Source organism: Rhinatrema bivittatum, chromosome 2 (genome assembly GCF_901001135.1).
Source record: "Rhinatrema bivittatum chromosome 2, aRhiBiv1.1, whole genome shotgun sequence".
NCBI lineage: Eukaryota > Metazoa > Chordata > Amphibia > Gymnophiona > Rhinatrematidae > Rhinatrema > Rhinatrema bivittatum.
The window spans coordinates 574,638,303-574,665,552 of NC_042616.1; the positions used below are offsets into that span (position 1 = coordinate 574,638,303).

Consider the following 27,250-nt stretch of genomic DNA (forward strand, 5'->3'; position numbering starts at 1 on the left):
CTCCAAATATTGAGCAGGAGTAAGTATACACGAGGAAGCTGCCAAATCTACATGTGTAAATTGCTTTCAAAATAGCAATTTACTTGTGAAAATGTTGGTCCTGCCCCTTTTATACATTCACAAATTTACTCTTGGACCCTGATTTATGCACGCATGTTTCTACAATAACATATATTCACGTATATGTTATTTTACATGCGCAACTGCTAATTTTTACGCACACAACTTTTGAAAATTCACCTTTTAAAGTGTTTTGACTCATTAGCATTCATTTGTGATAGCAGAGGGTCAGTGTTAGATAGGTACACATCTTCCTTTGAGTGTTCTAGTGTATTGGTTTGCGTGGTGGAAGGGGGAATAGAGGCTTCTTGGTTGGAATATAGTTTCTAAAGTTCAGTTAGTGGCATACAAAGCTACTAATTCCCGTGTAGAGCTTGACTATCACCTGAAAAATATGAAGGCAAAACAGTGTGCTGCTGTTTTAGTTCATAAATACCTTTGAGATCCACAGGAAAAACATATGAACAGAAAGTTGTTAGTCTTGTCTGACAAAATATTTAGTTAAGAGAGTGGGTTACTTGCCTGTGTAAACGTGCTAGTCAAGGTTTATAGCTGGCTTATTGTAGAATGCTATTGTTTATTGAGGATGCATGCAACTTAGGTTTAATAACCCAGGCATAAAAACATTTAGGAAAAACAGGAAGTTCTGCAAGAAGTTGAGTGAGTACGCATATGGTTTTCTGTTTTCATTTCTAAATCTGGTTTCTTTAAATTGCATGTTAACCACCTAGACTGTTAAGTTTAGCCCGCTGTGTTTCAGGTTCATGTTAGCTAAGGTCTGTCTTTTGCTCGTTGTTTATTTCTACCTGTATCCTGACAAACCCTGAATAAAATACAGTCTGTATTGTTTGATGGACTAATCTGTGTCACAAAGTCTGTTTGGTATTGTGTATGCATATGCTTGGGTGGAATTGTGGCTTTTCAGAGTGCTGGTGGCATTACAGATCTGCTGTGAATGGTTAACACTTGTTAGAGCAATAACCACTATAAACAGATATGGACCATTTGTTCCTTCCTACACTATCATGTCTCTAGTCATCACCCTTCTTTTGCCTTACTACCACCCTCTGAGTCTGTCCCAAGCATGCTTGAACTGGCTCATGGTTTTAGTTGCTGTCAGCTCTGATCTGTACACTGTTCCAGCCCTTTCAATAAAGAAAGTTTTAACATTTCACTTCTCTTCATATTTTCAAACAATTTCACTGAGGACTGTTAGGATTCAACACTCCACTAAGCAACTTGGAAATTATGAAACTACGACTAGAACTTCAGGGTTAGCTGGAACTTTTCATCTCAAAACACCTTTATTTCTTTAAGGATTGTTGCTGGATATGGGGGAGGTAGGATGGCTCTTAAAGTGCTTGCGACTATTGCTGGTCCTCCTGCTCAAGGACCAGTATGCCACGGTGTTGCTGAAAGGGGAAAAACGACAATGAAGGAATCCTCCTCAACAGCCTTCTCTCCCAAATGCAAAAAGATTACACTTCAAATGGAAAAGTAAGAATAGCATCACCTTCCACATATTTATAATATTTGCATTCCACCAGCGCAATGCAGCAAACTAATTTAAAGGGGCATGTCTTTTGTAGCAGAGTTCATGTAATACAAGCAGAGCCTCCTATATCCATTTCAAATAAAAAGCAAATATTCATCAAATAAATACATTTTTGGTGGTCTGAAGAAGAATACACTACTAAATATTTCATATAGCACCCTATAATTGACCCAATATATAGTTGTTGAGGGAAAACTTTAAAACAGTCCACATTAGAAAGTCAGCAAATAATTGCAATAAGTTACATCAATTTGTTTCAAACCAAAAGTGTGCACTTTGAAAATCATCTCATCAAAACTATGACACTTGCTATTTTCTGCACATGAAATTTGAGGAAATTTTCATGCATATTTTTGAAAACTCCAAAGTACACATGAAAGTCCAAACCCCTTCCCAAACAACCATCGGAAACACCTCTGTTCAGTCCGGATGTACGTCTGCACATGCAAGACATACACAGTTAAATTTGCCTGCATATTAGGCAGGCAGTTTTATAATGGGCCATGTCTGCAGGTAAAGCACCATTTTGCCTGTGGAAATGCCTTTGAAAATTACTCGATTGTTGCAGAAATCCATAGAGCAGATTTACTCTTGTTTGAGGCTGATGCAATTCTGGGTTAGAGCACAACAATTTTGAAAGTTTTAAAATGCATATATGCTTTAGGAAAAGTAGAAAACTCCTCATGGTTGTCCAAAGATTGATCAATTTCCCGTGCACAAATCAGTTTTAAAGGGCCAGTGACATGGGGTCAGATTTGAAGACATAAGGGTGGGAATCTAGTGAAGCTTGAGGAATGCTCTAAAGTCTGGCAACTAAGGTTTTTAATGCTAAAAAAATGCAGAGTTATGCTACTGCTTAACATTTTTGTAATGTTACATGACACAGTATAGGGGGTGAAATTCTTGAAAGCACGAAAGAAGTGGGATCTAGGGGTGATCGTATCTGATGATCTTAAGTTGGCCACACAGGTAGACAAGGGAATGGCAAAAGCCAGAAAGATGCTTGGATGAATAAGGAGAGGCATGGTCAGCAGAAAAGAGGCGGCAATATTGCCCCTGGTGAGACCTAACTTGGAATACTGTGTACAGTTCTGGAGACCTCGCCTTCAAAAATATATAAACCGGTTGGAATTGTGGAAAACAGTAGCCAGGAGGAATTTCTTAACTGGGAATGGAGCTGAAGATGTGTTGCATTGGGGAGGCAATTTGTAACAAACTGATAATTAGAAAGTTGATTTTTAATTTTGCCCATAAAGACCCCGAGAGCCTTTTAAAATCTTTGAGATCGCCTCCCAAAATCAACTACAAATTTAACAGTATTAAGCTTGGTCAGGTGTGTTTTTTAAACATTGGCTACATTGCATTGCATGTAATGTTTAACATTTTCTTACAGTGGTGTGCATGTTTTTTTTCTTTTCAGGGCATACAGGACGGTTATTAAAATCCTTATGCTTTGCGAGCCTATCATTTCTGCTACTCCACATCATCTTTCAAATCACAATAAACAGCCTTGAAGCCAGAAACAGCATTGAACCAGGTTTTAACTGTGAGTATGACAAGGTTTAATTCTTTTATAAATAGGTTGCAAATGGGCTATACATTAACAAAAACAAGCGTGATTGCAATTTTAATAAAGTTAAGAGCTCTTAGTAAGTTTCAGATATAGCTTTTGTGAAACTTTTCAAAAAGGTTGTCTAATAGGGACGCTCAAGATATGATGCACAAGAGCTTGAACAGTAGATTGCACAATTGCAATCTGTTCCCAAAACAAATATTTCACTTTTTGCCCAACAGTGGGAACAGGTTAGTGGTAAAACCAGTCTTTCACTATTATGTACACAAGTAGTTGCCAAACTTCACTTTTTTGGTCTGAAAGATTTTGCATTAAACCTTATGGATAAAATTTCCTAAAAGAGACAAAAATTGGCTATTTCTTAATAAATTATTTGCAGACTGAAAGTCTGGCTTTTTGTACAATCTCTTTTTCCTAATTACTTTAGTTGTTATGCTGTTGAAAACGGCCCCCTTAATACTTAGAAAAAAAAAGATATTTTATATAGTGAAACTAAAATAAATGCAGCAGAGGTAGATTCTGTGAATTTCCCCCAAAATGTATTTCTCTGTCGATTAACAATAGCACTTTTTTGAATGAAATATATTTAAACATCAACCTGATTTGCAGTTAGTCATTACCAATAGCACAGATATCGGTTTGTTTCATGTATTGAAGGCAGTTTGGTGAATAGTCCATTTAACTGCAAGGTACACACATAAGGGCAGAAACCTGCTCTTGCGCGTGCCGAGCCTATTTTGCATAAACTCGGCGACGCGCACAAGCCCTGGGACACACGTATGTCCCGGGGCTTTGAAAAAGGGGCGGGAAGAGGGCATGGGCGTAGGCGGGGTGCCAGTCCGGGGGTGGTCCGGGGGCGGGACCGAGGCATGGCTCACACACTGGCAGCCGGCTGGTGCACACAAGTTACGCCTGGCACAGGCCTGCTAGAGGCAGGTGTAACAAAGACAACAAAGGAAGGAGGGGGGATTTAGGTAGGGCTGGGGGGAGGGTTAGATAGGGGAAGGTGGGGGAAGCGGAAGGAAAGTTCCTTCCGAGGCCGCTCCAATTTCGGAGTGGCCTCGGAGGGAACGGGGAGAGCCATCAGGGCTCCCCTAGGGCTTAGTGCGCGCAAGGTGCACAAGTGTGCACCCCCTTGCGTGCGCCGACTCCAGATTTTATAACATGCGTGCGACTGCGCGCACATGTTATAAAATCAGGTATACATTTGTTCGCGCTGGGTAGCGTGAACAAATGTACCCTGTGCGCACAGGTTATAAAATCTGCCCCACACTGTTACCACATGTACTTACCATTAATTTTCAAGAATAAAGCACTTGGGTAGTTGCTTTCTGAAAATTAGCTAGCATAAAGTATGTGCAATTCTCCCCTAGCATGTCTGTTTTTACACTGCCCATCATTTAAATACTGCATCAGGTGCCCAGGGGATGTGGCTGCGTGCGCATTAGGAAATCGGGCATGTAATACGAGCGCTCATTTTCAATGCACATTTTATTGCATCAGTCTCAATGGGGCGGATTTTCAGAGCCCTGCTCGCGTAAATCCGCCCAAAACCGGGCGGATTTACGCGAGCAGGGCCCTGCGCGCCGGTGAGCCTATTTTACATAGGCTCACCGGCGCGCGCAAAACCCCGGGACTCGCGTAAGTCCCGGGGTTTTCGGAGTGGGCGTGTCGGGAGGCGTGTCGGGGGGCGGGGCCGGAGCGCGCGGTGTTTTCGGGGCGTGTCGGGAGCGTTCCGGGGGCGTGGCTACGGCCCGGGGGCGTGGCCGCGCCCTCCGTACCCGCCCCCAGGTCGCGGCCCGGCGCGCAGGAGGCCCGCTGGTGCGCGGGGATTTACGCCTCCGGGGGATTTACGCCTCCGGGGGATTTACGCTTCCGGGAGGTGTAAATCCCCCGACAAAGGTAGGATGGGGGTTTAGACAGGGCCGGGCGGGTGGGTTAGGTAGGGGAAGGGAGGGGAAGGTGAGGGGAGGGCAAAGGAAAGTTCCCTTCTAGGCTGCTCCGATTTCGGAGCGGCCTAGGAGGGAACGGGGGTAGGCTGCGCGGCTCGGCGCGCGCAGGCTATACGAAATCGATAGCCTTGCGCGCGCCGATCCAGGATTTTAGCCGATACGCGTGACTACGCGCGTATCTACTAAAATCCAGCGTACTTTTGTTTGCGCCTGGAGCGCAAACAAAAGTAGGCTGTTCGCGCTCGTCTGAAAATCTACCCCAATATGTCTGTCGCTTTTCATCTGTATTCCCCTGTGCCTTCCTGCCATGCTGACTCTACCATATTGGTAGTTATTCTGCATGATCCTGCAAGACTCTAAGGGCTCAGCTGGTCCGGTTTAACACCTGTAGTTTCAATTTATTTCCTTTCATTGTTTTATGTTTCCTTCCTTCCTTCATTGATTCATTCATAAAACTCAAAAATGAAATGGCTGGATATGCTAAGCATGTTTCCCTTAGAAACAGAATGGGGGAAAAAAATCCCTTTTTGTACAGCTTGTCCAAAGTCTGGGGAAAAAAATCATGCATTCCGATTAGTAAATAGTAGTAGAAAGGGATATTTTGTTATGGATTATTTGTAAACAATCTAAATTGCATTTCTTCAAGGAAATACAAACTAACTCACAAAACTGATGCTAATTCCAGTCTGGAGGTATTTTATCAAATTTACCCAGTTAAATGATGGGCACACTAGGGATGTTCAGAGGGACGCCATATGTTGCATTCGGGATTCGTATTCGTCGGGGGGCAGATACGTTGCATTCGGCAAGGGGGGCCCCCAATACATCCATGCGTTAATTCTTATTCGTTTCCTGGATAAATTGAATTAAGTACAACCCCCCACCCTCCTGACTCCCCCCCCCCCCAAGACTTACCAAAACTCCCTGGTGGTCCAGCGGAGGGTCCGGGAGCCATCTCCTGCACTGACACCCTTGGCTGCCAGTATTCAAAATGGCGCCGATAGCCTTTGACCTTCTATGTCACAAGGGCTACCGGTGCCATTGGTCAGCCCCTGTCACAAGGTAGGAGCAATGGATGGCCGGCACCATCTTGTCCCCAAGACTTGCCAAAAGTTCCTGGTGGTCCAGTGTGGGTCCGGGAGCGATCTCCTGCACTCGGGCCGTCGGCTGCCAGTATTCAAAATGGCGCCGATAGCCTTTGCCCTCACTATGTCACAGGGGCCAACAAGATGGTGCCGGCCATCCATTGCTCCTACCATGTGACGGGCTGACCAATGGCACCGGTAGCCCCTGTGACATAGTAGGTCAAAGGCTATTGGCACCATTTTGAATACCGGCATTCGAGGGTGTGAGTGCAGGAGATGGCTCTTGGACCCCCCGCTGGACCACCAGGGAGTTTTGGTAAGTCTTGGGGGGGGTCAGGAGGGTGGGGGGGTTGTTTAAATTGGCTCCTTTAGACGGCCGAATAATTCGGCAAAGTTTCATTGTATCCGTGGGGAATCGCTATATGTTTCGCTTCCCCATGAATACAACGAATATGGCCCTATACGTTGCGGATTACAAATACATAGGAAACGAATGCACACCCCTAGGGCACACACTGATGCTAATTAGACTTCATTGCTCTATCCATTATCGCCTTTTCCCCTCCTTGCTTCAGGTGCCATGTTGCACTAGTTTTAGGTGCCATGTACCAGTGCTACAATTTAAGTTGTTTGCATTGTAACAGTATTTAGCTGTGGCATGCCCAACCTTCTGTGAAAAGACTTTGGGAGGAATGCAAAAAGCTTTAGATGCAACTCTGGCTAGATCAACTGACTCCCTCAGTCCTCTTTCTCCTCTGGTTAACACATCCATCTTCTGTCTGAGCCTGATTATGTAAATATGGATTACAGATTTATTTTGGGGGAGCAGGTCGGGATGGAAATACATAAGTAGCAATCAGCTTCTACTGCTTTAAGAGAATACTTTTGCCTTAAAAAGAACAAAGGCGGACCAAGGAGCATGAACTGTGAATTAAATATTTTTTTTTAGCTTTTTAACGTAGTTAAGTCCATGACTTTCTCTGCACTGCATTTGGGGTGATGTTACCCAGTGTCTTATGAGGAAAAATTTCCCCACAGTGCTAGAGGGTCAATTTTTCTGCTCATAAAAACTCTTCCAGTGGCTTATATTAGTGTGGCAGCCAGGTTATAGGATCTATTTATTAAAGTTGCTAATGCAAGCATTTAAAATGTGCTAAATATAACACACGTTACTGTGTTAATCCACATTAACATTAATTCAAACTAACACATAAATTATTAAAAATATAAATTGTTGTTTCTAAATTGTTCATTATGCATGCTTGTAATAAAATCTATTGGTAGGTTGCTTTGTTGCATTGCTTAGAATCATAGAATATAATGGCAGGAGGGACTGTAGGGCAGTTGAATATTATTGTTTCCCTTAAAGTGACTTATTTGTATCTTAACCTTTTCTTTTTAACTTCTTAACCCTACCTGTATGATGATTTAAGAATATTCAATAATGCAACCAAACGATCAACTGCCACACTATTGTTATTATGTGTGTTTTAGTGGATCCTTGGGTGCTGTGGAGATGACCATGCCCATGGGGAGGAGCCCCGTGGGGAGCCACAGCACTGGGCTAGACTCTCGGAGGGAACGGGGAGAGCCATCAGGGCTCCCCTAGGGCTTAGTGCGCGCAAGGTGCACAAGTGTGCACCCCCTTGCGTGCGCCGACTCCAGATTTTATAACATGCGTGCGACTGCGCGCACATGTTATAAAATCAGGTATACATTTGTTCGCGCTGGGTAGCGTGAACAAATGTACCCTGTGCGCACAGGTTATAAAATCTGCCCCACACTGTTACCACATGTACTTACTAGGTTTGTGAATCGTTTTAGGACGATTAAAATTATCGTCCGATAATTTTAATATCGTCTTAAACCGTTATGGAACACAATACAATACAGATTCTAACGATTTATCGTTATAAATCGTTAGAATCGTGAGCCGGCACACTAAAACCCCCTAAAACCCACCCCCGACCCTTTAAATTAAATCCCCCACCCTCCCGAACCCCCCCCCCAATAACTTAAATAACCTGCGGGTCCAGCGGCGGTCCGGAACGGCAGCGGTCCGGAACGGGCTCCTGCTCCTGAATCGTGTCGTCTTCAGCCGGCGCCATTTTCCAAAATGGCGCCGAAAAATGGCGGCGGCCATAGACGAAAAAGATTGGACGGCAGGAGGTCCTTCCGGACCCCCGCTGGACTTTTGTCAAGTCTCGTGGGGGTCAGGAGGCCCCCCACAAGCTGGCCAAAAGTTCCTGGAGGTCCAGCGGGGGTCAGGGAACGATTTCCCGCCGCGAATCGTTTTCGTACGGAAAATGGCGCCGGCAGGAGATCGACTGCAGGAGGTCGTTCAGCGAGGGTTCCGGCGCCTCGCTGAACGACCTCCTGCAGTCGATCTCCTGCCGGCGCCATTTTCCGTACGAAAACGATTCGCGGCGGGAAATCGCTCCCTGACCCCCGCTGGACCTCCAGGAACTTTTGGCCAGCTTGTGGGGGGCCTCCTGACCCCCACGAGACTTGCCAAAAGTCCAGCGGGGGTCCGGAAGGACCTCCTGCCGTCCAATCTTTTTCGTCTATGGGCGCCGGCTGAAGACGACAAGATTCAGGAGCAGGAGCCCGTTCCGGACTGCTGCCGTTCCGGACCGCCGCTGGACCCGCAGGTTATTTAAGTTATTTGGGGGGGGTTCGGGAGGGTGGGGGATTTAATTTAAAGGGTCGGGGGTGGGTTTTAGGGGGTTTTAATGTGCCGGTTTTTCGATTTTTCGATTTTTCGATTTTTAACGATTTTTCACGATATTTTACCCCCCCAAACGGCAACAATACGATTCCCTCCCCCTCCCAGCCGAAATCGATCGTTAAGACGATCGAGGACACGATTCACATCCCTAGTACTTACCATTAATTTTCAAGAATAAAGCACTTGGGTAGTTGCTTTCTGAAAATTAGCTAGCATAAAGTATGTGCAATTCTCCCCTAGCATGTCTGTTTTTACACTGCCCATCATTTAAATACTGCATCAGGTGCCCAGGGGATGTGGCTGCGTGCGCATTAGGAAATCGGGCATGTAATACGAGCGCTCATTTTCAATGCACATTTTATTGCATCAGTCTCAATATGTCTGTCGCTTTTCATCTGTATTCCCCTGTGCCTTCCTGCCATGCTGACTCTACCATATTGGTAGTTATTCTGCATGATCCTGCAAGACTCTAAGGGCTCAGCTGGTCCGGTTTAACACCTGTAGTTTCAATTTATTTCCTTTCATTGTTTTATGTTTCCTTCCTTCCTTCATTGATTCATTCATAAAACTCAAAAATGAAATGGCTGGATATGCTAAGCATGTTTCCCTTAGAAACAGAATGGGGGAAAAAAAATCCCTTTTTGTACAGCTTGTCCAAAGTCTGGGGAAAAAAATCATGCATTCCGATTAGTAAATAGTAGTAGAAAGGGATATTTTGTTATGGATTATTTGTAAACAATCTAAATTGCATTTCTTCAAGGAAATACAAACTAACTCACAAAACTGATGCTAATTCCAGTCTGGAGGTATTTTATCAAATTTACCCAGTTAAATGATGGGCACACTAGGGATGTTCAGAGGGACGCCATACGTTGCATTCGGGATTCGTATTCGTCGGGGGGCAGATACGTTGCATTCGGCAAGGGGGGCCCCCAATACATCCATGCGTTAATTCTTATTCGTTTCCTGGATAAATTGAATTAAGTACAACCCCCCACCCTCCTGACTCCCCCCCCCCCCAAGACTTACCAAAACTCCCTGGTGGTCCAGCGGAGGGTCCGGGAGCCATCTCCTGCACTGACACCCTTGGCTGCCAGTATTCAAAATGGCGCCGATAGCCTTTGACCTTCTATGTCACAAGGGCTACCGGTGCCATTGGTCAGCCCCTGTCACAAGGTAGGAGCAATGGATGGCCGGCACCATCTTGTCCCCAAGACTTGCCAAAAGTTCCTGGTGGTCCAGTGTGGGTCCGGGAGCGATCTCCTGCACTCGGGTCGTCGGCTGCCAGTATTCAAAATGGAGCCGATAGCCTTTGCCCTCACTATGTCACAGGGGCCAACAAGATGGTGCCGGCCATCCATTGCTCCTACCATGTGACGGGCTGACCAATGGCACCGGTAGCCCCTGTGACATAGTAGGTCAAAGGCTATTGGCACCATTTTGAATACCGGCATTCGAGGGTGTGAGTGCAGGAGATGGCTCTTGGACCCCCCGCTGGACCACCAGGGAGTTTTGGTAAGTCTTGGGGGGGTCAGGAGGGTGGGGGGGGTTGTTTAAATTGGCTCCTTTAGACGGCCGAATAATTCGGCAAAGTTTCATTGTATCCGTGGGGAATCGCGATATGTTTCGCTTCCCCATGAATACAACGAATATGGCCCTATACGTTGCGGATTACAAATACATAGGAAACGAATGCACACCCCTAGGGCACACACTGATGCTAATTAGACTTCATTGCTCTATCCATTATCGCCTTTTCCCCTCCTTGCTTCAGGTGCCATGTTGCACTAGTTTTAGGTGCCATGTACCAGTGCTACAATTTAAGTTGTTTGCATTGTAACAGTATTTAGCTGTGGCATGCCCAACCTTCTGTGAAAAGACTTTGGGAGGAATGCAAAAAGCTTTAGATGCAACTCTGGCTAGATCAACTGACTCCCTCAGTCCTCTTTCTCCTCTGGTTAACACATCCATCTTCTGTCTGAGCCTGATTATGTAAATATGGATTACAGATTTATTTTGGGGGAGCAGGTCGGGATGGAAATACATAAGTAGCAATCAGCTTCTACTGCTTTAAGAGAATACTTTTGCCTTAAAAAGAACAAAGGTGGACCAAGGAGCATGAACTGTGAATTAAATATTTTTTTTTAGCTTGACTCTTGTACACAAAACACCGGAATAAATCTTTCTTTATACAGCTTGAAGTAGCCACCAGGTGGCAGTGGTGAGTTGTAGTTTCAGGGACCTTTGCAGAGGGAGCCCTTCTCTACAAGGTGACGTCAGGAGGCTCCGCAGCAGATACTGTGGATGAGACAGATGAGAGATGAATGTACTCACTCGATGTTAAGTGTAATGGATGCGATTCCACCAGATGGTTGTAGTAGGTACAGGCACTGAGGCAGGGAGAGCAGGCCATCGAGGAGTGAGTGCCAGATCCCTGAATGGCACCTGAAATATAACAGAGGGCCCCCGAGGAGCGGGTACCCAAGTTAGTAGTAAACCCCAAAGGGCAGAAGGAGAGCTTCCTGCAGGCAGCAGAGAAGCGGCAGAGTAGCGCAGACAGGAACAGTCGAGCAATTCGAGTCTATTAGAACCTTTGCCAACTCAATGAGCTAGCAATCTTGAGAAGTAGATATACCCGGATTGGCGTGACGTCAAATGAGGGAACGCCCTCGAAGTTTGCGCCACTGGGCGTACTTAGACGTGGGTTGCGCGCGCGCGCGCGCACCCTAGCAGGTACCTGGGAGGAGCAATGGCGCACGGCTGCACCATAGCCGTTCCGGGGACACCAGAGAGGTCAGCTTGACGCTGCGGTAGCCATCTTGCCCAGGTAAGCGGGAGGAGCTGAGATAGGGGTGCAACAAGCGGGGCAAAGCCTTCGAAGACCGATGGCCGCAACACACACTGTGGTCTACATTATATATTTCAGTGGCTGCTATTAAATCAAAACTATTAAAGGAATGACACCTTTATCTTTTTTTTTATAATCTTCATGCTTTCATTATAGTTTGGTTAGTAGCTCTTTTGCAGCTTCCTTCTATTTGCATTCCAAGAGCACATCATTTTGTTGGGAAACATGAGGATAACAGATGTGCTGCATTACAAAGAGTAAGAAATAAAGGAGACTATCAACATCTTATATCCTGTTTTAGTATTGACTTAAACCTCCACATCTGGCAGGAAGGAAAAGAAAATTTGTTTGTAATTTTTCAGTTTCAAGCTTGTTAAGTATATAGTAGCAGTTTCTTGTAAAATAACATGAACGAGTAAGGTAAAGCTCACTAGCCTTGGGTATGGTTAAATAACCTTTCTGATTCATCTCCATTGTTTATTTCAAGCGTTCATGACTTCATATTTTTATAAAAACATGTACCAAAATTCACAATACTCTAAACTGAGGTATCAAAAGAAAAGTAATTACATTCACGTGATTTGCACTTTGCAGTGCTATCATATATATGGAAGATGGGTTTCATTCCAGCTGAGATACCTGCCACTTGGGTGAGTTTGGGTGGGGAGCACTATCGAAGCAACCTTAACTGAGCTTGATGGACAGGAAGAGGCATGTATAGTTCCTCTGAGGTATCAGGCTAGCTGGCCAGAGAGTAGCATGGATATGATTGATCTCTAGCCATCAGGAGCTCGGTCTCTCCATCACATAACATGCTACTCTTATCATTAAGTAGGTTCAGGAGAGTGGCCTACTAAAATTCTAGTAGAGAGAGGAGAGGCCTAGCGGTTAGAGTAATGGGCTAGGAACTGGGTTATCAGGTTCTGAATCCAGCTTCTTCCACCTACACTCCTTGCGATAATTTTAGCAGGTACCTACTTAAGATTGAAAACTCTTTTGGGCAGGGAGTCATAGAGCCTGTTTGGAATTTGTTGTAAAGCAACCTGGTGTAGCAAGCCATATGAAGAAAAAGAAATGAATAGATAGCTGTTGTGATGAAGCAGGGGCTTCACACCATCCTGGAGAGACAGGACAGTTAGAGTTGGATGACAAAACTGTAAGGGAAAATCCTTTAAAGAGGAAGATATACAGAAAGAACATAAAATGTAATCAAATACCAATGTGCTTAGTAAACAATCCTAAGCCCAAGAAATATAGACTTGGAAGGTCCAAGAAGTTTGTGGGCCAATTTCAAAGAGTTTAGATTTTAACACATGCAATTTAGGGCTCCTAAATTGACTCTCTTAAAAATAGAGTAGGGCTGGGCTCCTAGGGGGTCAATATAAAAAAAAAATACCGAGCTCCTAAATTAGGTGCTTACGTGCCTATTTTCAACTGAATGTAGGGAATTAAGTTTCATCTGAAAATTCACATAAATTTAGTGGCCTAAAAGTTAGGACCCTAAATTTAGGGCTGCTATTCATTTGCCTAGATTTAGGACCCTAAACTAGATTACTAATTCTGAAAATCAGTGCTAAGCTCCTATTTGTTTCCCTACTCTAACTGTGCCCCCATAGACTCCTACTTTTTAGGCTCCTAAATTTAAGAGCCTAATGAAACTAGGAGCCTAAATTTAGGAATTCAGTCCAGGTGAATTTTCAACAGGGTTTTCATGGTCCTATGTTTTTTTTGTCCATCTGAATTCCTCCAGATGAGGAATTCTGACCCACAGTCACAGAACATTTTAAGAGCAAATGACATTCACTCAGTGTTCCTGCAGAAAGAGGAATGAGTACAGGAGAAGCAGAATGGCATCCATCAAGTGTTAATCTATGTAATATATCAAACTTGATATGTTGGAAGAGGAGTTGCATGGTACCATCCAGGTACTAAACGTATTAGAAAGGTTTGGAGAAGCTGCAAACGTCTATTCAAGACATCTACATTACATGCTCCACTCCCGAAGCCGCACTTATCTCATGGAACAACCTCACCCTCGATATAGCAGGCAAACTATGTCCTCTCACTAGCCGAAATCAACATCATGCACAAAAAAAATAAAAAACCATGGTACACCCCCGAACTATACAGAATGAAAAACAACCTCAGATTGAGAGAGAGAATCTGGTGCAAAGCTGCCATTTACAAATCTACCCTACACTCCTACAGACTTTCCACACTAAAGACGAAATGTGACTTCTACACTTCCAAAATACATGAGTACATGTACAACCAAAAGCCCTTTTCTCCTATGTTGCAGACCTCACCAAGTCTTCCCTACCTCCCATCTCAGACGAAGCCAGTAGTAAATGTGAGGAACTCTCCTTCTTCTTCCACAAAATAATAATGAACATCCTTCTCCGATTCCCTGTCACCTTTCCTCCTATGTCCCCCCCCCCCCCCCACTACTAATGCTAATGCTACCCTAGACTCCCTTGACCTTACATCTTCCAAGGAAATTGAATCTATCCTTAAAAAGATTCACACCATCCTCCCGCCCTACCAGATCAACTCTTAAAGGCACTCTCTACTAGGGGTGTGCATTCGGTCCCTACATATTGTCAATTCGCAACGGATGTGGCCATATTCGTTGTATTCGTGGGGAAGCAAAACATATCGTGATTCCCCACGAATACACGAATCTTCGCCGAATTATTCGGCCACCTAAAGAAGCCAATTTAAACAAACTCCCCACCCTCCTGACCCCCTCAAGACTTACCAAAACTCCCTGATGGTCCAGCGGGGGGTCCAGGAGCCATCTCTTGCACTCACACCGTGGGCTGCCGTTTTCAAAATGGTGCCGATAGCCTTTGACCTACCATGTCACAGGGACTACCGGTCGCATTGGTCAGCCCCGTCACATGGATGGCCGGCACCATCTTGTGCTCCTACCATGTGACAGGGGCTGACCAATGGCACCGGTAGCCCCTGTGACATAGTAAGGGCAAAGACTATCGGTGCCATTTTGATTACTGGCAGCCAACAGCCCGAGTGCAGGAGATCACTCCCGGACCCCCGCTGGACCACCAGAGACTTTTGGCAAGTCTTGGGGGACCCTGCTGACCCCCACAAGACTTGCCAAATGTCCAGCAGGGGTCCGGGAGCGACCTCCTGCACTCGGGCCGTCGCCTGCCATTATTAAAAATGGCACCAATAGCCTTTGCCCACACTATGTCACAGGGCCGACCGTCGGCCCCTGTGACAAAGTGGAGCTGCATCCAAGTGAAACATCCAGCTCAATTGGTCAGGGGTAGCAAGTGCTGCAATAAGCAAGTTACTCCCACACTTATTTGTTTACCCAGCCTGTGCCATTCAGTCCTTGTTAGTTGTTGACTGAATATAATTCCTCTTTTCTTTATTCCCCCTGCTGTTGAAGCAGTGTGTTGCGCTGGATATGTATTCCCAGTGAAGAATCAGGCTTAATTGATTCAGGGTACTAACCGTAACAAGCAAGCTACTCCCATAATTATTTGTTTGCTCAGACTATGTAATTATTTCCTTGTTGGTTGTTGCCTGAATATAAATCCTCTTTCTCACAGGACAAGCAGGATGGTTGTCCTCACAAATGGGTGACATCGAGGATGGAGCTCAACCACGGAAAACTTCTGTCAAAGTTTCAGGAACTTTGACTGGCCCCTACTGGGCATGTCCAGCACGGCACTAACCCTGCAGCCAGCAGGGGTCTCCCTTCAGTCTTCTTTTTTCCGCGCAGCAGTAGCCACGCGGTAGAAGAGCTCTTAACCACGTTCCTGACAGGAATTTGGAATTCGTTATTCTGAAGAAAATTTGCCCCTCAGGGGTCTCCCTTCTTCAAATTTTCGGTCCGCGGAACTTCGGTGAGTTTTTGCCGTCGTTTGGTCGACTTACGTCGAGTTTGGCCCTCGAGGCCTGTTGACAGTCGACAGTCCCGCGGCTAAATTTTTGGCCCATGGCCATGGCGTCGGGGTTCCGTCGGTGTCCGGACTGTACCCGAACTATGTCAATCACGGACCCCCACAGAGTCTGTGTTTTGTGTTTAGGAAGTGAGCATGATGTCCTGACTTGCACCAAATGTGCCCTAATGACACCAAAAGGTCGCAAAGCCAGAATGGAGAAGATGGGGCTCCTCTTCCATGCTCGCACCCCAACACCATCGATTGCATCGACGTCATCGGAACCGGCACCATCAAGGTCTCATCATCATCGACAGCCCTCCGGTGACCGTCCGCCATCGATGTCTTCACGGCCATCGACTCCCGTCCCTTCCCCTGATGATCGAGGGGATCGGAAGGAGAAACATCGCCATCGACGTCATAAGTCTCGGCCCGTCGAGGAATCGACGTCATCGACCTCCGCACCGGCCGAGCCACCGCCAAAAAAGTCTAGAGCAGAAGCGGCACCGTCCACTCCTGTCTCGCAGACACCAAGGCAACCCTCACCCCCTCGGGGTTTGGGAGCCGCGATTCCACCGGTGACGGTGGTCCCTCCGGCTCAGCCTCAGCCTCCCTCTCCCGTCGAGCCGGGTCTTGTTACCCCAGGTCTCCGGGCAGAACTGGACCGGCTGGTCCAGGAGACCATCGACAAGGCGATGCTACGGTTCCAGCCTCCTTCGGCACCGACTCCGGCACCAACGGTGGAACCGGTCACCGACCCGATTCCAGCAGCGCTGGCACCGCTGCTCGCCCGTATGGAAGCGCTTGCTAAAGCCCTTCCACTGGTACTACCCGGGTCACCGATGTCATCGGGTGGAGAAACACCGTATCGGATTCCCCCTTCGGGGGTAGTTCCATCGGTGCCTTGTCGTCCCTCGCCACCGATACATTCCTCGGGGGCGATACGCACATCAGCTCCACCGAGAATATCGATGCCGACACCGATTCCTTCGATGCCGACACCGATTCCTTCGATGCCGGCACCGGCACCGATTCCATCGAGGGTTTCCTCGATACCCCCGGTGATTCCCTCCGGTTTCTCGGAGCCTCAACCGGGGCCTTCAGGTATTCAGCCTCCTCGTGATCCTTATGACACTTGGGGTGATGATACCTCTACTGACACCGATGATTTGCCTTCACCACCCTCTCCAACAGAGAGTAGAAAGCGTTCTCCCCCTGAGGACCTCTCTTTCATAAACTTCGTGAAGGAAATGTCAGAATTAGTCCCTTTTCAACTTCAATCTGAACAAGATGACAGGCACCAGATGATGGAATTGCTCCAATTCCTGGATGCCCCAAAAATCTTAACCTCTATTCCCATTCATCAGGTTTTTCTAGACCTTTTGAAAAAGAATTGGGAATCTCCTGGATCTGTCCCTCCAGTAAACAAGAAAGCTGACTCTACCTATCTTATACAGTCAGCACCAGGCTTTCAAAAACCACAATTAGATCATCACTCTGTTATGGTAGAATCAGCCCAAAAGAAAGCTAAACGCTTAAAGCCACATTCTTCCATACCTCCTACCAAGGAAAATAAATTCCTCGATAGTATAGGTCGGAAAGTGTACCAAGGAGCTATGCTGATTTCTAGAATAGCTTCCTATCAGCTATATATGACTCAATACAATAGGGTCATTCTAAAGCAGATGCAGGAGTACTCAGATGCTTTACCAGAACAGTTCCAGCCACAGCTCCAGTCCCTCCTAAATAAGGGATTTGAAGCTGGAAAGCACGAAATAAGAACCGCTTATGATGTCTTTGATGTTTCCACTAGACTTTCTGCTACAGCCATCTCCGCCAGACGCTGGGCTTGGCTTAAGTCATCTGACCTATGACCAGAGGTTCAAGACAGACTTTCTGACTTACCCTGTCTAGGGCATAATCTGTTTGGTGAGCAGATTCAGCAAATCGTTGCTGAACTAAAGGATCATCATGAGACACTAAAACAGCTCTCATCTATCCCTCCTGACTTGCCTCCTAAACAGCCATCTAGGAAAGACTCCAAAAAGTCTTTCTTCAGGTAACGAAAGTATTATCCCCCATCAGCTAAGGCTAGGCCAGCGAGATCTTATCATAAAACTCAACCTCGCCAGACTCGTAAACCAAAGCCTGTAGCAGCTCCACAACCTGGCCCTGCTGCTGGTTTTTGACGTTTGCCTGGAGAGCACTTGCCAAACCCCTCTTCCAGCCATTCCAGTGGGAGGTCGTTTGTGCCACTTTCTGGAAAGGTGGCATTACATCACCACCGAACAGTGGTTCGGTGGTGATGTAATGCCACCTTTCCAGAAAGTGGCATTACATCATTGGCATTACATCACCACCGAACAGTGGGTGATAACAATAATTGCACGGGGTTACCATCTCAACTTCCTGACTCTTCCTTCCGACTCCCCACCTCTACAGGCGTGGAGTCACACAGATCATTCTGTTCTTTTAGTTCAGGAAGTTTCTCTTCTCCTACAGTCACACGCTATAGAACCCGTTCCGCCCTTACAACAAGGCCTAGGGTTCTATTCCAGGTACTTCCTGATCCCAAAAAAGTCAGGGGGACTTCGTCTGATCCTCGACCTCCGGGCCCTCAACAAGTACCTTTGCAAGGAGAAATTCAAGATGGTAACCCTGGGCTCGCTTCTTCCTCTGCTGCAGAGAGGGGACTGGCTATGCTCTCTAGACCTGAAAGACGCATATACCCACATTGCAATCACGCAATCTCATCGCAAATACCTGCATTTTCTAGTAGGCCGAAATCACTACCAATATCGAGTGCTACCTTTCGGCCTGGCATCCGCGCCACGGGTCTTCACCAAATGCCTCGTGGTGGTTGCAGCATTCCTCAGGAAGGAAGGTGTCCACGTCTACCCCTACCTGGACGATTGGTTAGTCAGGGCCCCAACCCAGCAGATTGCTCGGTCCTCCCTGACCCTAACCATTCAAACTTTGCTATCTCTAGGGTTTCTTGTCAATTACGAGAAATCCTACTTAGTCCCATCTCAAATCTTAACCTTCATTGGGGCAGACTTGGACACCTTACAGGCAAAAGCCTTACTTCCTCATCAACGAGCTCAAGCCCTTGTGTCCCTAGCTTGCCAGCTGCAGTCTCAACACACAGCAACAGCTCGCCAATTCCTTGTTCTACTGGGACACATGGCTTCCTCAGTTCATGTGACTCCCATGGCTCGTCTGGCCATGAGAGTCACACAATGGACTCTACGATCACAATGGACCCAAGCTGTTCAGCCTCTGTCCTCCATTGTTCGCATCACAAACATGCTCCATCTATCTCTTGCCTGGTGGGCGAATCAGTGCAACCTCCTACAGGGCTTGCCTTTTCTTCCACCAGATCCCCAATTAATCCTCACCACCGACGCTTCCAACATCGGTTGGGGAGCCCATGTAAACAATCTACAAACTCAAGGACTCTGGTCACTAGAGGAAGCCAAACACCAGATCAATTTCCTGGAGCTGCGAGCCATTCGCTATGCTCTCAGGACTTTTCAAACTTGCCTGTCAAACCATGCAATTTTAATTCAGACAGACAACCAGGTGGCTATGTGGTACATAAACAAGCAGGGAGGCACAGGCTCCTTCCTTTTGTGTCAGGAAGCTGCGCAGATTTGGGCAGAAGCCCTCTCCCACTCCATGTACCTCAGGGCCACCTACCTGCCGGAAGTAGACAATGTATTGGCAGACCAGCTAAGCCGTGTCTTCCAACCACACGAGTGGTCACTCAATCCTCTGGTAGCGACCTCTCTGTTTCACAAGTGGGGTTCTCCCCACATAGACCTCTTTGCGTCCCCTCAGAACCACAAAGTGGACAATTATTGCTCTCTCATTCGGAGCCAGCACTCTCGACCGAGAGATGCATTCTCCCTCAAGTGGACAACCGGTCTGCTCTATGCATTCTCTCCACTTCCTCTTGTGTCAAAGGCTCTCGTGAAGCTGCGTCAGGACAAGGGAACTATGATCCTGATAGCACCGCACTGGCCCCGCCAAGTGTGGTTTCCCATACTCAAGGATCTCTCCATCCGCAGGCACATTCCTCTGGGAAAGGACCCGCATCTGCTCACTCAAAACGACGGATGCCTCCTCCATCCCAACCTCCAAGCCTTGTCCCTGACGGCATGGATGTTGAAAGGTTAGTCCTTCAGCCATTTAACCTTTCAGATTCAGTTTCTCGTGTCCTGATAGCTTCACGAAAGCCTTCCACAAGAAAATCGTACTCCTACAAATGGAAAAGGTATACATCATGGTGCACTTCTCAGTCCCTTGATCCCCTTTCCTGTCCAATCTCTAGCTTCTTGGACTATTTATGGCATCTATCGGAATCAGGCCTAAAGACCTCTTCCATAAGAATGCATGTCAGTGCGGTAGCCGCCTTCCATAAAGGTATAGGGGGTGTTCCTATATCAGTACAACCCCTTGTAACACGCTTTCTTAAAGGCTTACTCGATTTGAAGCCACCTTTACGTCCTCTGGCCCCATCTTGGGACCTTAACCTGGTTCTTGGTCGCCTTATGAAGCCACCTTTCGAACCTCTGCACTCCTGTGACCTAAAATATCTCACATGGAAAGTGTTATTCCTTTTGGCTATCACTTCAGCTCGCAGGGTTAGTGAATTACAGGCCCTAGTCACCTATCCGCCTTACACTAAACTCCTGCAGGACCGGGCGGTACTCCGCACTCACCCTAAGTTTTTACCAAAGGTAGTTTCGGAGTTTCACATCAATCAATCCATCATACTACCTATCTTTTTTCCCAGGCCCCACTCCAACTCCGGGGAACAGACTCTGCATACCCTAGACTGTAAATGGGCTCTAGCCTTTTACCTAGACCGTACAGTTTCTCACAGGAAGAGCACTCAATTATTCGTCTCTTTCCATCCTAACAAGTTGGGACAACCTGTGGGTAAGCAGACTCTTTCCTCCTGGTTGGCGGACTGCATTTCCTTTTGCTATCAGCAAGCTGGCATTCCTTTCCAAGACCGTGTCAAAGCACACTCTGTGAGGGCCATGGCGACTTCAGTAGCACACCTTCGATCGGTGCCGCTTCCTGACATCTGCAAGGCTGCTACCTGGAGTTCACTCCATACATTTGCAGCCCACTATTGTTTGGACAAAGCTGGAAGACAGGATTCCATCTTCGGCCAATCTGTCTTGCGTAACCTTTTTCCAACATGATGTATCAACACCCTTCCACCTTCCCCGTAGGGTGCGGATGCCCTTCCCCAAATTCCACCCCAGTTGTTGTGCCTGTTGCACACTGTTGGGTACATTTGGTGTAGGTCAGGACATCCTCAGCTCGGTACTCACCCATTTGTGAGGACAACCATCCTGCTTGTCCTGTGAGAAAGCAAATGTTGCTTACCTGATGTAACAGGTGTTCTCACAGGACAGCAGGATGTTAGTCCTCACGAAACCCGCCCGCCACCCCGCGGTGTTGGGTTCGTTTTTATTTTATTTTTCGGCACTGCCTGTAGCTTTGAAACAAGACTGAAGGGAGACCCCTGCTGGCTGCAGGGTTAGTGCCGTGCTGGGCATGCCCAGTAGGGGCCAGTCAAAGTTCCTGAAACTTTGACAGAAGTTTTCCGTGGTTGGGCTCCATCCTCGATGTCACCCATTTGTGAGGACTAACATCCTGCTGTCCTGTGAGAACACCTGTTACATCAGGTAAGCAACATTTGCTTTTCCTTTTTCCCCCCTGCCGTTGAAGCAGAGAGCTATGCTGGATATGCATTGAAGTGAAGTATCAGACTTATTTGGTTTGGGGTAGTAACCGCCGCAACAAGCAAGCTACTCCCTGGTTTTTTTGTGAATGCAAATCCTTTTTTTCCACATTTCCTCTTGCCATTGACGCATAGAGCAATGCTGGAGTTGCATTGACAGTGAGTTGGTTTATTGAATAAGGGTATTAATCTCCAGGTAGTAGCCGTAATTCCCGCAAACTACCCCCATGCCACTTCTCTTCATTCACATCCTTTAGGCTTTATGGATCCACAGTATTTATCCTACGTCCCTTTGAAGTCCTTCACAGTTTTGGTCTTCACCACTTCTTCTGGAAGGGCGTTCCAGGCATCCACCACCCTCTCCGTGAAGAAATACTTCCTGACATTGGTTCTGAGTCTTCCTCCCTGGAGTTTCAAATCGTGACCCCTGGTTCTGCTGATTTTTTTTCCAATAGAAAAGGTTTGTCATTGTCTTTAGATCACTAAAACCTTTCAAATATCTGAAAGTCTGTATCATATCACCTCTGCTCCTCCTTTCCTCCAGGGTGTACATATTTAGATTCTTCAATCTTTCCTCGTAAGTCATTCGAGGAAGACCCTCCACCTTTTTGGACGCCCTTCTCTGGACCGCATCCATCCTATCTCTGTCCCTTCGCAGATACGGTCTCCAGAACTGAACACAGTACTCCAGGTGAGGCCTCACCAAGGACCTGTACAAGGGGATAATCACTTCCCTTTTTTTGCTCGATATTCCTCTCTCTATGCAGCCCAGCATCATTCTGGCTTTAGCTATCACCTTGTCACATTGTTTCGCTGACTTCAGATCGTTAGACACTATCACCCCAAGGTCTTTCTCCTGCTCCATGCACACCAGCCCTTCTCCCCCCATTGAATACAGTTTTTTTGGATTTCCACACCCCCATATGCATGACTCTGCACTTCTTGGCATTGAATCTCAGCTGCCATATCTTTGACCACTCTTCCAGCTTCCTTAAATCCCATCTCATTCTCTCCATTCCTTCCGGCGTGTCCACTCTGTTGCAGATCTTAGTGTAATCTGCAAAAGACAAATCTTACCTTCTATCCCGTCCACAATGTCGCTCACAAAGATATTGAACAGGACCGATCCCAACACCGATCCTTGCGGCACTCCACTTATCACCACTCTCTCTTCAGAGAGAATAGATTATCTCCACTTCTCAGGGCCTTCCCACTCCAGCACAAGCATCAACTAAGTTAACCAGCTAAGATTAGACCTGCTATTGAGCATATTTAGACTTAGCCAGCTAACCATTATCTTGATAAACAGTGTTTGTATGTGGATATTCAGCATCATAGCCATGCAGCTGAATATCTTAGTAAATTAGCCGGATAAGTATTATCCGGCTAAGTTACTTAGCTGGCTTGCCTTTAAATATCTGTCCCCCTGTGTATGTGAAATACATGTCTTTGTTTTCTTCCATTATGTTTCTTCTCCACCTGACCATCGGTTGGAAGAGAATCCTCCTCCAAAGCTGAATACATCCATGCCTGTTTTTATTTTTTGTGTGTGTTGACAGATGTTTTCATGTAGTAACCATGGACTTGAAGTGCATCACCTTTGTAACAAACTTGAATATAATCAGGAAAATTTATGTTCTTGTAATACAGTACAGAATAAGCCAAGTTGATCCTAGGAAGGAAACTAATTACATGCTTTAAATAATATTTTCTATTACTTTGTTACAGTTCAGGTTGCTGTGCAGCCTTCCCTCCACCAGTAGACTCCGCTCCACCATGGGATCTGCATGAGCTCACTCCCCCCCCCCCACCCCCATCCGAACAAACTCCTCTTGTTGCCTGCACCACACCCAGACTCCAGCCCTACTTAACCTTGCCTATCCCTTGCCTCAGTGCTTCAGCATCACATTCCATTTGGCTCCTTGTTATAGCCACTTCTGCCTTACAGCTTTCTCAGGCCTTTCCTTGTTTTGCTTCATGGCCATTGGGGCTTCTGATTTCAGCTTTGACTGATCCTGCTTCGTGGCTTTTGGGCCTTCTGACCAGAGTCTTGCCTTTTCTTACCTATGGTCTCTCAGCCTTCTGTTCCCAGGCTAGCCTTGCTTTGTAGCCTTATGGCTCCTGGCCCTTTCCTTGAACTGTGGCCTATCTAAGTCATCCCTGACTTCTGGCCTTACCAGGCCTGGCCTAGCCCTGTGGCCTCTTTTGGCCTCTCCCTGTCTCTAGGCCTCTCCTGTCTTTCCCCTCGGGGCCTCCCTTGTCTTCACTGCCTTCAGGCTTTTTTGTTCCATGTTCTGATTTGTCCTTGTCTTATCTTGTCCTGTCTCAGTCAGTACCATCTTCAGTCAGTTCCTCAGTTCCAGTTCACTTTTACTTGCACACAGCTCCAGTTGGTTCCTGAGTTCCAGTTCACTCTTACCTGCACCCAGTTCCAGTCTGTTCCTGAGTTCCAGTTCACTCTTAACTGCACACAGTTCCAGTCTATTCCTGAGTTCCAATTCCACTTTTACTGGCACACTGTTCCTGAGCTCCAGCCTTGCTTTCACTTAGTTCCTGAGTTCCAGCATCGCCTGCCTTGCTCCAGCCTCACTGGACTGCCCAAGCCTAGCCCTAGCCTCAACATGCCATCCTGCACCACTCTGGAGGTAGTGTCAATCACGCTCCCCCAGCACCAGAGCCCCACCACTTTGATAAACCCTGTAGCACTGGAAGATTTAAGAATGTGTTTACTTAATGAGTGATGCACAAGTGCATTTCTGACAACAGCTGGGAGACCAGAGACAGCCAAAATCTGTAGAGAAGTAAATATTTTGGGGTCAGTGTTTAGAAAGAACACCATGAAATGCTAGAAGTTATAAAGACATTTCTAGAACCTATGAAGTATTCATTGGTTCTTACACTTATCCAGGTAACTCTCCCTTAATACATGGATATCATGGTAGGAGCCAGGATATTTGGTCACAACATCCATCACTAACAAGAAATGGTCACAATGAGATGCTTAAACACTAGGAAAGTTTTGGCAATGACTGGTTGGTGTCTTCCGCCTTCCAAATAAACTGTCCTGTTCCTGAGACTTGGAGTCAAATGCCTTTAAGAGCACTGCAGACTATGGGATTCCTCCTTGTATCCTTGTGACTGTTTCAAGAGAGAAAACACCTCTCCTAGTGGAAAGGGGAAAGCAACATACCTTTCCTCTCTTGGTGCTAAGAGCCACAGCCATTGCCACCTGTCACTTGCCTCCTTCATCGACAGCTTCTCCCTAGTAACTCATAGAGTCACCTTTATAAATTGTAAGTAAAATCCCACACTGTTGGGACTGGACCCTTACAATTAGGAATGTGCACTGATTGTTTTTTTCCTCTTGTTTTTTTTGGGTTGTTAGCTGTTTAATTTCATTTTTAAAATGGTTCGGGGGTGTTATTTTGTGTTTCCCTAATTTTGGACTTAGTGTGCACTAACAGGATGTTAGCATACACTACCTATAGTTATAAAATCGGGCGTCCATCTGTGCGGGCCGGGTAGCACGCGTACATGTATGCCCGCGCGTACCTTTGAAAATCTACCCCTAAGTCCAAAATTAGGGAAACACGAAATAAACACCCCTGAACCATTTTAAAAATGAAATTAAACAGCTAACAACCCGAAACAAAACTGAAATGTTAGCATGCACTATAGGTAGGGTGCACTAACATCCTGTTAATGTGCACTAAGTCCTGTTAGTGCGCACTAACTCAAAATACAAATTTTCTGAAATTTCATCATTTTTTTTTGTTTTGGGGTGGTCCCGAAACAAGATGAAATAAACAATTTTGTTGCCATTGTCTATTTTGTCTAAAATGAATGCACATCCCTTCTTACTCTTACTTAACCCTTTGATTTATACTCTTGAAACCTCTCATTGCTGGAAATTTCCACATTCTAAAGAATAGTGAGGTTCAACTAGCCTTACAGAAGGAGTGAGGCATCTTAAAAATTAAGAAAACTTATGAAAACGCCAGTGAGGTGGTTAGGTGTGATTGCATATCCTTAATAAAAAATTTGAATAATGTAAAACTCATAGAGGATAGACCTCCAGGATCCAAGGTGCAGGGAGTGACTCTTGTTGTGCATGCTGTATTACTAGATTATGCTGTGGATAAGTATAGGTGCCAAACAAATAGATGGGATGGGTGTTCCAACTTCAAACTTTACTGCTTCAATAAAAAATCATTTGGCACCATTTACATTTGATTCTGGTTACATCCATGTTCTAAATTTATTCTACAGATGTCTCTCTATTTGCAACAGTGTCCTTTGGTGCCGTCATCGTCTTTCAGGGCATAGAAGGACAAACATCTCAGATGGGCGCACTTACCCAGTCTTGTTGGGGATCCACTGGTGAGGACTAGGCCCAGGCCGAAGCCTCAGAGTGGCATAAGCCGATGCCATGGCAGTTTGCTGCAACCTCGGCCTAGGCTTTACTCAAGGCCAAGGCTTGGATGCCTGGTCCCAATGTCTCATTCTGAGCCTAAGCTATATGCCGGGGCTTCAGCCAAGATGATGCCGGGGCCTAGCCTGGACACCGTGTCCTGATACCTGGACCTTGGCCCAGCCTGGAGATCAGGTCCCGATGCCTGGACCTTGACTCAAGTCCAGGTCTGATGCCAAGGCCAGGCCTGGAAGCCAGATCCTGACACCTGGGCCTCAGCCTAGGCCAGAGCCCAGGCCCAACCCTGGGGCCCAGTCCGAAGGCTGGGTTCCGATACCTGGGCCTTTGCCTAGGTTCTATAACAGGCCAAGGTCTGAAGGCCTGATCCCAATGCTGGGGCTTAAGTCATACAACAGGGCCTCGGCATAGACCCAGGCTTGATGCCAGAGCCCAGCTCAGAGGCATTGCTGTACAGCAAAATGACATCTTCCGTTGAGAAGGATGCATCGGAGTTAATATACTCCAGCGTGTCCCCATTGGATGACATCATTTATAGAAGAAAGAAGACAAGAAAGGGCCTTGGGGCTTGCAAACTCCTGCCTAAGCCTTGGTAAAGGTGTCCAAATCTGGCCTTCAGGCTGGGTACTGGTGTTGGGCTGGGCTGGGCTTGGGTTCCAGCCAAGGCTGAGGCCTAGGCGTCTGCCCTGGACCTGTGCCTTGGCCCAGACATTGGGACCTGGCCTCTGTCCTTGCCTTCAGGCTGGGGACTGGTGTTGGGAGCTTTGGCCTAGGCTGAGGACCTTATGTCAGGACCCAGCCTCTGAGCCATGCCCCAGCATTAGACCTGGGCTTGGGCTGAGGTGTAGGGACCTGGCTTCCGGATTCGGCTTCGACATAGGGCCTGGGCCTGGGCTGAGGTCTAGGTGTTGTGACCCAGCTTCAGGCCTGAGCATGGTCTGAGGCCCAGATGTCAGCACCCGGCCTCCAGATTGTGTCTTGGCAATGGGCACCTGTGTCTTGGCTGGGCTCCTGTGCTCCTGGGCCTGGGCTCCTGTGTTGAGCTTGGGCCTGGGCCAAGGCGCAGGCATTGGGACCTAGCTTCTGGACCAAGCCCTAGCATTGGGCCTGTGCCTGGGCTCTAGTCTTGGATGAGATGCAGGCTTTGGGACCCGGCCTCTAAGCCAGGCCCCAGCATCGGGCCCTGATGTTGGCTGAAGCATCGGGACCCAGCCTCCGAGCTGGGATTTGGCATCAGTCCTGGGCTTGGCCTGAGGCACAGACATCAGGGATATGCTTTTGGATCGTGCTCAGGCATCAGGATCTAGCCTCCCACTGTGTCCAGCATCGGGACCCAGTTTCTGGACTG

General features: G+C 46.9%; 1 protein-coding gene across 1 annotated transcript in view; it reads left to right on the forward strand.

Annotated features, from left to right (window-relative positions):
* Positions 1 to 27,250, forward strand: part of PIEZO2 (piezo type mechanosensitive ion channel component 2) — a 1,301,103-nt gene that overhangs the window by 334,854 nt on the left and 938,999 nt on the right. Inside the window, exon 3 of the mRNA XM_029587157.1 lies at positions 3,036 to 3,161. Coding sequence (XP_029443017.1) covers positions 3,036 to 3,161 — 126 coding nt within the window. The remainder of the gene's footprint in view (positions 1 to 3,035; positions 3,162 to 27,250) is intronic.